The sequence below is a fragment of the Bubalus kerabau genome, chromosome 19, assembly GCF_029407905.1.
Source record: "Bubalus kerabau isolate K-KA32 ecotype Philippines breed swamp buffalo chromosome 19, PCC_UOA_SB_1v2, whole genome shotgun sequence".
In the NCBI taxonomy this organism is placed as follows: domain Eukaryota; kingdom Metazoa; phylum Chordata; class Mammalia; order Artiodactyla; family Bovidae; genus Bubalus; species Bubalus kerabau.
In genome coordinates, this window is record NC_073642.1 from 25,805,575 (window position 1) to 25,817,481 (window position 11,907).

An 11,907-nucleotide genomic window follows, 5' to 3' on the forward strand; every position below is an offset into this window, starting at 1 on the left:
CCAATCCCTCCCAGCATCAGAGTCTTTTCCAATGAGTCAACTCTTCGCATGAGGCGGCCAAAGTTCTGCAGTTTCAGCTTTAGCATTATTCCTTCCAAAGAAATCCCAGGGCTGATCTTCAGAATGGACTGTTTGGATCCCCTTGCAGTCCAAGGGACTCTCAAGAGTCTTCTCCAACACAGTTCAAAAGCATCAAGTCTTCGGCGCTCAGCCTTCTTCACAGTCCAACTCTCACACCCATACATGACCACAGGAAAAACCATAGCCTTGACTAGACGAATCTTGGTTGGCAAAGTAATGTCTCTGCTTTTGAATATGCTATCTAGGTTGGTCATAACTTTCCTTCCAAGGAGTAAGCATCTTTTAATTTCATGGCTGCAGTCACCATCTGTAGTGATTTTGGGGCCCAGAAAAATAAAGTCTGACTCTGTTTCCACTGTTTCCCCATCTATTTCCCATGAAGTGGTGGGACCGGATGCCATGATCTTCGTTTTCTGAATGTTGAGCTTTAAACCAACTTTTTCACTCTCCACTTTCACTTTCATCAAGAGGCTTTTGAGTTCCTCTTCACTTTCTGCCATAAGGGTGGTGTCATCTGCATATCTGAGGTTATTGATATTTCTCCTGGCAACCTTGATTCCAGCTTGTGTTTCTTCCAGTCCAGCGTTTCTCATGATGTACTCTGCATATAAGTTAAATAAACAGGGTGACAATATACAGCCTTGACGAACTCCTTTTCCTATTTGGAAGCAGTCTGTTGTTTCATGTCCAGTTCCCTCTTAAATCTGTACTTTCTGGTTTGATCTGGCAGGGACCACAGTCCCCAGGACACACCATCGATGGTGTCCTGACACTTTTGGCCTCAATGACCTTGGAGAAGTCACCTAGCTTCCACATCTTCTGGTGCTGGGGTCCCCAGCTCAAGCCTCCTTCCTGAGAGTGCAGCCTCCTAGGCACCTCATCAGGGTGCTGTGGTCCAGGCTGAGATTAGTCTGCAGGAAAAGGGTGAAGCTTTAGGGGGAAGAAGTATTGAGACTTAAGCCCTCGGATGTTTGCTCAGGCACTTTGCACTTTAATTCACAGCCTGGGAAGCCAGCTCTTCCTTAGGCTCTGGTTGCCTGAAGAATGATTTGGGTGTGGAAAAGTGCTGCCGCCTTGTGGACATTTTCTATAACTACAACTTGACCCCCTACGCTTACCGGTACCTCCAATTCAACAGACTTCAGGGGCTGTTAACGACAGCTGCCTTCAGGAAACGTCCAGAGAAGAATACTGCAGACAAAAATATAAACACAACTGACTTTCAAAAAATCAACTAAACTTGTAAATTTTCCTCACAACCATGAAGGAGAAAAAAACAAAAACTCACAGGACAGGATGCTGAACATCCCTAATTATTACAGGAGGAATGCCAACCAAAATGACAACGAGAATATCAAATCTTACCAGACTGGCCATCCTTACAAGTCTACAAACAATAAATGCAAGCTAAACCTACCATCTGACATTCCCACACCTGGGCCTGTATCCCAGGAAAACCATCTTTCAAGAAGCCCCGTGCACCCCAATGTTCACTTCAGCACCAGTTAAAGCAGCTGAACACAGACCCAGCAAAATGTCCACCTTCAGATTAAAGCTTAAAAACAATGTAGTACATACAGAAAATGAACTATTACTCAGGCATGAAATACTACTACTGAAATCATGAAATTATGCCCCTGGGAGTCACAGGGATAGACCTTGGAGGATCAAACACTAAGTGAAGTCAGCCAGACAGAGGAAGACTAGCATGCGATGTCCCTTCTAGGTAAAAGAAAAAAAAAGGGATACAAAGGAATTCAATTACAACATAAAAAGAGACTCAGAGAATTCAAACACAAAGAATTCCAATAAATAAATAAATCAAACCAAAGGGCCAGGGATGAATTAGGAAATCAGGACTAACATATACCCAAAAACATGTATGTTAGTAGATAATCCACAAGGATTATCCCCTTCCTTTCTTTGTTCCTTCCACAGCAATCTGTATCTCTATCATATCCACAGAAATCTGTACCTCTACTATATCCACAGAAATCTGTATATGTTAACAGATCCTCTGCAAGGACGCGATGTTCAGCCCAGGGAACTTTGCTCCACTTTCTGCAATAACTTCTTCTGCAATAAGCAGATGAATCTGAAAAAGAAACATATGCTTTACATACATGTCATAGCTCAATCAGGTGGCTGGATACTGACAACAGGCGCAACACTGCACACCGACTATACTGCAGCATGCCACAGGCATGAAATGAAAGAATACAGAAGAAAAGCCTTGCCTAGTTCATTCCTGCTGACTCTCCTGACCCAGGCTGCTATCCCATCACCGCAGCCTGAACAGGCTTTGGTCCAAAGGCTGGACTGGGGTGGGGTTGAAACCATCAGACAGGGTGCCCTTAATTGAGCCCCCTCTTAAACTTACACCTTCTGGTTTGCTCTGACAAGGACCATAGTCCCTAGTGCACCAAAGGATGTTGTGACGACCATCTGGCCTCAAGGACCTTGGAAATGCCACCTAGCTTTCAGTTCTCCTGGTGCTGGGGTTCACAGCTTAAGCCTCCTGGAGAGTGCAGCCTCCTAGCACCTCAGCAGGGTGCTGTGGCCCCGGTTGGGATAAGGAAAGTCTGAGGAAAGGGGTGAAGCTTTAGGGGGAACGAGTAGTGAGACACAGGCCCTTGGGTGTTTGCTCAGGCACATTCCACTCCAGTTCACAGCCTAGGAAGCCAACTCTTCCTTAGGTTCTGGTTGCCCCAAGAACCCGAGTTGGGAATGAAAACGGCTGCCACCATGTGGACATTTTCTGTAACTACAACTTGATAACCTGTGCTTACCTGCCAGGCTCCTCTGATCATGGAATTTCCCAGGCAAGAACATTGGAGTGGGTTGCCATTCCCCTCTTCAGGAGATCTTCCTGACCCAGGGATCAAACCTGGGTCTCCTTCATTTCAGGCAGATTCTTTACCATCTGAGCTACCAGGGAAGCCTGAACTGTGCTTACTGGCGCCTCCAATTCACAAGACCTTGGGGCCGTTAATGACAGTTACCCTCAGGAAAAGTCCTAGGGAGAATACTCCAGAAACAAATTAAAAATACAACCCACTATCAAAGAGTTAACTGCAACAGGTATATTTTCTTTGCAACCATGAAAGAGGGAAAAAAAGAAAAAGAAAAAACCATACCTTCACAGGACACGATGCTCAGCATCCCGAATTATTACAGGAGGAATGCCAATCAAAACAACAAGAAATCAAATTTACCAGTTAGAATGACCACCCTCACAAGTCTACAAACAGTAAAGGGGGGAGAGGGCCAGGAGGAGAGGGAACTCCCTACACGGTTGGTGGGAAGGGACACTGGCAACAGCCACTAGAAAAGACAGTCTTCACATGCCCCCAAAAAAACTTTCAAGGGAACTATGCCTAGGATCTGACATTCCCACACCTAGGCCTGGTATCCTGATAAAACCATCATTCAAAATGACACACACACCCCAATGTTCACTGAAGCACTACTTACAAAAGCCGAGACAAACACCTGACCAAAATGCCCACTGACAGGTCAAAGCTGTAAGGAGACATGCGGTACATACAGGCATGTGGAGCCTTGCTCACCCTTCTGCAGTAAATTCTATGGGAAAAGAATCTAAAGAAGAACAGACATCCTGTATGTATATGTCAATACTGAATCAAGTGTTGTACGCTGACAGTAAGCACAAAACTACAAATTGACCATACTCCAACGTGGGATCGGCATGAGGAAAAGAAAAGGAAAAAAAAAAAATCAGTGCCTAGTTTATTCCTTGCAACCTCCCTCTCTTTGGCTGCTATCCCATCCCTGGAGCCTGAGCAGGCTGTGTCTCATATCTGAACTGGGATGGGGTCAAGAAAGCTAGGTGAAGACAACCAAAATTTTAAAAGAGATGGGTCACCCTGCGATTTTGGCCCCAGTATATACCACAGCCAAGACAGTGAATAAGATTACTTGCAGAAGAACAGATGAATGGATACAGACAATGGGGTACATACATAATACAATATTTCTCAATAAGAAAGAAGTAGGAAATAAAGCCATGTTCAGCCACGGGAAAGAAAGGAGAGATGATCATTCCAAGTGAATTAAGGCAGACAGGGAGAGACAAGTATCATATGATGTCACTCCTAGGTGGAATCTAAAGATGCATAAAAATGAATTTCTTACCTGGAGACACTGCCTCACAGACTTAGAAATTTCCAGTCACCAAGATATAAACATGTGGGGCATGGAGAAATGAGCGACTTCAGACTAATATATGCCCAATACTATTTATAAAATAAATGACCAGGACCCACTGTATAACACAAGGAACCTTACTCCACACTCTGTAATAACCTATATGAAAAAAAAAAACCAAAATATATACACATTTATGTGTTAGATATATACACATTTGAAACAAGTTGTGGTACAAGGAAAAGGAACAAAAAACACCCACAAGATAGTAATTCAGCTACATACTCCAGTTCAAATGGTGGAAAAAAACAGAAATAACAAAAAAGAAATGCTGTCTCTGATCAGAGACATCAATGTAAAGAACAGACTTTTGGACTCAGTTGGGAGAAAGGTGAGGGTGGGATGGTTTGAGAGAGAGAATAGCAATGAAACATGTATATTACCGTATGTAAAATAGATGACCAGAGCAAATTCAATGAAGCAGGGCACCCAAAGCTGGCACTCTGGGACAACTCAGAGGGATAGGATGGGGAAGGAGGTGAGGGGTGTTCAGAATGTGGAGGACACATGTATACCTGTGCCAATTCATGTTGATGTATGGCAAAAACCATCACAATATTGTAAAGTACTTATTCTCCAACTAAAATGAAATTAATTAAAAAATAAACATTTTTAAAAAGCAAAAAAAAAAAAAAGACTTTAAGTAGGAAAGGGTCAAAAAAAAAAGGCTGGTGTCACATCCCTGGAGCCCGATTGGCTTGGGTCCCAAGGCTGCAGTGTCCTGGGGCTGAGAGAGCTGGGAGCATGTGGCAGGCTGTGTGCCTCCACAATGGATCTGGAGTGCCTGTGGTCCTCCTGATGCAGGCGGGATAATTTAAGGGATTGGAATTAACATATATACATTAATGTACATCAAATAGATGATCAACAAGTACCTATTGAATAGCATAGGGAAGTTTATTGAACACACTCTAATCACCTATATGAAAAAAGAACCCAGATGAGAATAGATGAATATTATGTATTAATATTAACTGTGGAAAAGTCTGAAAGAGATGGGAATACCAGACCACCTGACCTGCTTCTTGAGAAATCTGTATGCAGGTCAGGAAGCAACAGTTAGAACTGGACATGGAACAACAGACTGATTCCAAATAGAAAAAGGAGTACATCAAGGCTGTATATTGTCACCCTGCTTATTTAACTTATATGCAGAGTACATCATGAGAAACGCTGGACTGGAAGAAGCACAAGCTGGAATCAAGATTGCCGGGAGAAATATCAATAACCTCAGATATGCAGATGACACCACCCTTATGGCAGAAAGTGAAGAACTAAAGAGCCTCTTGATGAAAGTGAAAGAGGAGAGTGAAAAAGTTGGTTTAAAGCTCAACATTCAGAAAACTAAGATCATAACATCTAGTCCCATCACTTCATGGCAAATAGATGGGGAAACAATGGTTGACTTTATTTTTGGGGGGTTCCAAAATCACTACAGATGGTGACTGCAGTCATGAAATTAAAAGACGCTTACTCCTTGGAAGGAAAGTTATGACCAACCTAGACAGCATATTAAAAAGCAGAGACAGAGGTTCTCTTAAATCGACCGCCTAAGAGTCGCACTGTAAGAAGTAACAACCTCTTCTCCTCTCTGCCATCTGCTTGGCAGCTGCAAAACAGCAACTATGTGTGAGTGCATCTCCATCCACGTTGGCCAGGCTGGTGTCCAGATCGGCAATGCCTGCTGGGACCTCTACTGCCTGGAACATGGCATTCAGCCTGATGGCCAGATGCCAAGTGACAAGACTATTGGGGGAGGAGACGACTCCTTCAACACCTTCTTCAGTGAGACAGGGGCTGGCAAGCATGTACCCAGGGCAATGTTTGTAGACCTGGAACCCACAGTCATTGATGAGGTTTGCACTGGCACCTACCGCCAGCTCTTCCACCCTGAACAGCTCATCACAGGCAAAGAAGATGCCGCCAATAACTATGTCCGAGGTCACTACACCATTGGCAAGGAGATCACTGACCTCGTCTTGGACCGAATTCGGAAACTGGCTGACCAGTGCACAGGTCTTCAGGGCTTCTTGGTTTTCCATAACTTTGGTGGGGGAACTGGTTCTGGGTTCACCTCCCTGCTGATGGAATGTCTTTCAGTCAATTATGGCAAGAAGTCCAAGCTGGAGTTCTCCATTTACCCAGCCCCCCAGGTTTCCACAGCTGTCGTTGAGCCCTACAACTCCATCCTCACCACCCACACCACCCTGGAGCACTCTGATTGTGCCTTCATGGTAGACAATGAGGCCATCTATGACATCTGTCATAGAAACCTCAACATTGAGCGCCCGACATATACTAACCTGAATAGGTTGATAGGTCAAATTGTGTCCTCCATCACTGCTTCCCTGAGGTTTGATGGCACCCTGAATGTGGATCTGACAGAGTTCCAGACCAACCTGGTGCCCTATCCCCACATCCACTTCCCTCTGGCCGCATACGCCCCTGTCATCTCTGCTGAGAAAGCCTACCATGAACAGCTTTCTGTAGCAGAGATCACCAATGCTTGCTTTGGGCCAGCCAACCAGATGGTGAAATGTGACCCTTGCCATGGTAAATACATGGCCTGCTGCCTGTTGTACCATGGTGACGTGGTTCCCAAAGATGTCAATGCTGCCATTGCCACCATCAAGACCAAGTGTACCATCCAGTTTGTAGACTGGTGCCCCACTGGCTTCAAGGTTGGCATTAACTACCAGCCTCCCACTGTGGTACCTGGTGGAGACCTCGCCAAAGTACAGCGAGCTATGTGCATGCTAAGCAACACCACAGCCATTTCTGAGGCCTGGGCTCGCCTGGACCACAAGTTTGACCTGATGTATGCCAACCGTGCCTTTGTTCACTGGTACGTGGGTGAGGGCATGGAGGAAGGAGAGTTTTCTGAGGCCCTTGAGGACATGGCTGCCCTTGAGAAGGATTATGAGGAAGTTAGTGTGGATTCTGTGGAAGGAGAAGGAGAGGAAGAAGGAGAGGAATACTAAAGTTAAAATGTCACAAAGGTTCTGCTTTTACAGGGAAGCTTATTCTGTTTCAAACATTGAAAAGTTGTGGTCTGATCAGTTAATTTGTATGTTGCAGTGTATACGCTCATATACAATTACTGACCTATGCTTTAAAACATGATGCTTTGTTACAGACCCAAGCTATCCATTTCTCTGATGGGTTTGAATAAAGTATTCCCTGTCTTAAATGAAAAAATAAATAAATAAATAAAAAATAAAAAGCAGAGACATTACTTTGCCAACAAAGATCTGTCTAGTCAAGGCTATGGTTTTTCTAGTAGTCACGAATGGATGTGAGAGTTGGACTGTAAAGAAAGCTGAGCGCTGAAGAATTGATGCTTTTGAACTGCGGTGTTGGAGAAGACTCTTGAGAGTCCCTTGGACTGCAAGGAGATCCAACCAGTCCATCCTAAAGGAGATCAGTCCTAGGTGTTCATTGGAAGGACTGATGTTGAAGCTGAAACTCCAATACTTTGGCCACCTGATGCGAAGAACTGACTCATTTGAAAAGACCCTGATGCTGGGAAAGATTGAGGGCAGGAGGAGAAGGGGACGACAGAGGATGAAATGGTTGGATGGCATCACTGATACAATGGACATGAGTTTGGGTAGACTCCGGAGTTGGTGATGGATGGTGGGCCTGGAGTGCTGCAGTCCATGGGGTCGCAAAGAGTCGGACACAACTGAATGACTGAACTGAAGTATTAATATAACTGAACCAAGTTCCTGTACACTTGAAACAAACAAATACAAATCACTAGTACAGCTAAATATGAACAACAACAAAAAAAAACTCAATAAAAAATCGCTCAAAGATCTAAATGCACATTTCTCCAGAGAGGTCATAAAGATGGCCATAAAGCACATAAAAAGATTCTCAGCATCATGAGGTCTTAGAGTAAAACAATCAAATATTTAATGAGATGTCACTTCACACTGATCAGAATGGCCCCATCAAAAAACCTACAGCAATGAATCCTGCAGAGGGTGTGAAGAGAAGGCAACCCTCCTACAGGAGGGTTGATAAGAATACAAAATGGTACACTCACTAGGGAATACACCATGGAGGGTCTGAAAAAACTAAACACAAAAGTACCAAGTGATGCAGCAATTTCATACCGAGCCTTAGATCTAGAGAAAACCAAAATTTAAAAACACACCTGTACCCCAAAGATCATTGCAGCACAGGGTACAATAGCCAAGACAAGGAAGCAACTCCAGTATACTAGGACAGATGGACTGATACAGGAAACGGGGTACATATACCCAGTGCAGTATCACTCAGACATACATAAGGATGAAACAATGCCGTTTTCCAGTTACAGGGAAGAAACCAGAGGTGATCATACTACATGAAGTGAGTAAGACGGGGAAAGACAGATAATCATGGAATATCCCTTCTGGTGGAATCTAAAAATGGATGCAAATGAACTTCATTACAAAAGAGAAACAGATTCACAGGCTTAGGAAAGAAAGTTATTGTTGCCAAAATGGAAAGGAGGGAGCAGGGAATAATTAGCTGGTTCAAATCAATACATAAACCTTAAAACAGGTACTGTTGCTGTTTAGTCGCTCAGTTGTGTCCGACTCTTTGTGACTCCATGTTCTGCAGCCCGTCAGGTGCCTCTGTCCATGGAATTCTCCAGGCAAGAATACTGGGGTGAATTGCCATTTCCTTCTCCAAGGGATCTTCGCAACCCAGGGATCGAATCCATGTCTCCTGTAAGTCTATATACCTAAAACAAACAAAACAGCAGAAATCAACTCTGCTCCAATATAAAATAACAAATTAAATTACCTGAGTTCAGTCTACTGGACAGCAAACAGTGGTTATCCCTCTGATTAGATATGGGATAGGCTATGATACTAATATGACACCATCAAAGATTTTCACTCAGCATAATACAGAGAAGCAACCCACCCAAAGGTGCCTGACCCCATATGAATGCAACAAGGTGAAGGGAAGAAAAAGGAACACAGGTTAATCAGGGCAATACCCTCAATTCAGACGTTGGGAATCTCCAAGGAGACAAGACACACTGCAGGTAAGAGCAGATATGGGGTCTCCGGGTTCAGGATCCTGACCCATGTGGATGGAGTGAGACCCACACAATCCCCAGACCTGGGATCACACAACCCTTGGTTAGGACAACAGGTCTCTGCTGCTTGGGCAGCTAAAGTGGAAGCGAGTGGGTTCTTGTAACCCCCTGTGATGGTAGAAAGAAGTGTAGGGCTGGTCTCCTCTCCCCACATTGTCCCAGAGAAGTCTTCCTCTCCTCCCTTTGGTTCTGTGTGATATTAACTGTTTTTACAGCTGTCATGATAATGTTGAACACACTACCTTGATTCTGGCAGGCTCGTTCCTTTCTTGGTCCACTGATGTGTTGAGAAAACACACCAGACGCAGGGCTGGGAGATGAGGGACAGGTCTGGTCTCCGCTGAGTAGGGATGGTCGACTGGAATAAGATCACAGCAGCGACCTCACCTGCTGCCCATTGGCCTTTTGCCTGATCCATGTGCCCTGCAATCAACTAACCAGGTGAACCTGCCTCCCTTCTCACCATGCTTGTCCTGGTAAACTGGAATAATTACCAGGTAGCTACCGGAGAAGTCCCCAGGAGCCCCAGGGAGGGTGAACCTCCCAGGGGTAAAGAGGCAAACAGGCACAGGCCTTTATAAAGTGAACACCACAAAGTATTAATTCCTAAACACAGGTGAAGCTCTCATGTATTCTTCCTTTTTTCTTATTTTTATGTGTGTGTTCTCCCCGCACACATAATCCTGACCCATGCAGATGGGGTAAGACTCACAAAGTCCCCAGAGCCCCCACCTGGGGTCACATGTCCCTTCAGTCAGGACACCATGGCTGTGGTCAGAGGGCCACCAATGTGTAAACAAGCCAGGTCTCTGGGACCCCCTGGGATCCTAAAAAGAAGTGTAGGGACCATCTCCTCTCCCCTCAATTGTCCCTGAGAAGTCAGGCCCCTCCTATTTTCACTTTGATTCTCTGTGATTTTTTTACTGGTTTGAAACTCATGCTAGAGTTAAACACACTACCTTGGTTCTGGCAGGCTCTGTCTTTCTTGTCCCGCTGAGGTGCTGAGAAAACAGGAGAGCTGGGCTGAAAGACGAGGGGCAGCTCTGTTCTCTTCCGAGGAGAGAGTTGACTGGAAGAGATCACAGCAGCAACCTCACCTGCTGCCCATTGACTTTTTGCCTGATCCCTGTGCCCTGGAATCAATTCACCAGGTGAACCTGCTTCCCTACTCAACCTGAATGTGCTGGAAAATTGCAATAATTACCAGGTAGCTCACCTGAGGAGTCTTCAGGAGCCCAGGAAGGTGAACCTAGCAGGGAGAAAAGGCTAAGAGCTCTACCGTAGCATTGACCCTTGAGAGGGCCATGGAACCCCACTCAGAGAAGAGCACGGTTCCCCAGAGAAGCCCACCTCAGCCCCAGACCCCAGACATCTGAGCACTGACAGTCAGATGCAGGCATGGAGTTTTCCAGACAGAGGCCAGGCCAGGCCTGCACCCGGGTCTCCATGTTTTAGTGCACACGGAACACGGTCAGGTCTAAATGTTATTGAAGAAAGCACACGGTCTCGTTAAACATAATCAGTGTACAGAGAACTTGAAAAGTGAAATGAAAGTGTTATCATATCTGACACTTGTGACCCTGTGGACGGTAGCCTGCCAGGCTCCTCTATGCATGGAATTCCCCAGGCAACAATATTGGTAGTGGGTAGCCATTCACTTCTCCAGGAGATCCTCCCAACCCAGGGATTGAACCAAGGTCTCCTGCATTGCAGTCAGATTCTTTACCATCTAAGCCACAAGGGAACCCCTAGACAGGACTCGGAGAGGTGTAAATCCACCATGTAGACAGAACTTGGTCAGGTTTAAACTAGCTGAAAAATGCTGTCCTAGGAGGTACAGGCCACACACATGCAGGGTCTGTCATTGCTGGACAGAGGAATCACCCTTATGTGGGAACTTAAATCATCACTGGGCTCCACACTTCAGCCACATCAGGAATTGAAAGAACCTTTGTCATTAAACATTTCAACAGGAAAAACAAAACTGGTACCAATTTCTGTGGCCCCTTGATGGTCCAGATCCTGCGGAGAGCCAAGATATTCTTAGAGTGCAGCCCAGTGTCTTGTAAAGACAGACATGAAGTGGCCTGATTCCAGCATCCCAGGCCTCCAGCAGGAGGTGGACACTGGAAGCCTTCTGGAAAAGCTTGTTATTTATCAGAGTAAAAATATACTCTTGGAAAAACAAGCATACTAGTTATTATTTGCAAACCTAAAATATTCTTAAAAGCTTGGCATCCTGATCTTTGCGGTTCACATTGGTTCCTTTGTGTTCAGATTTTCTGAGTAGAAGCAAGCCATCTTTTCAAATTAGTTTCTTCAAATTCTGTTATTTGTTATTATATGAATGAAAGATCACACTTGAAAAAAAGACAAGAAAATTCCTGCAAACAATGAGTGACTCAAAGAGCCCACAAGCTGCATGTACTTTGTCTTCTAACAGATTCCTTTCTCTCCTTAAAGAAACCTGAAAAACTTGGCCCCCTCATTTTTTTTTT

General features: G+C 44.8%; 1 protein-coding gene across 1 annotated transcript; it reads left to right on the forward strand.

Annotated features, from left to right (window-relative positions):
* The first annotated feature begins 5,886 nt into the window (after positions 1-5,886).
* On the forward strand, positions 5,887-7,492 carry LOC129633621 (tubulin alpha-1A chain-like). Its single transcript, XM_055555429.1, has one exon. It carries the CDS (start codon positions 5,934-5,936, stop codon positions 7,287-7,289), a length of 1,356 nt encoding a protein of 451 aa, XP_055411404.1. The 5' UTR covers positions 5,887-5,933; the 3' UTR covers positions 7,290-7,492.
* Positions 7,493-11,907: the final 4,415 nt, after the last annotated feature.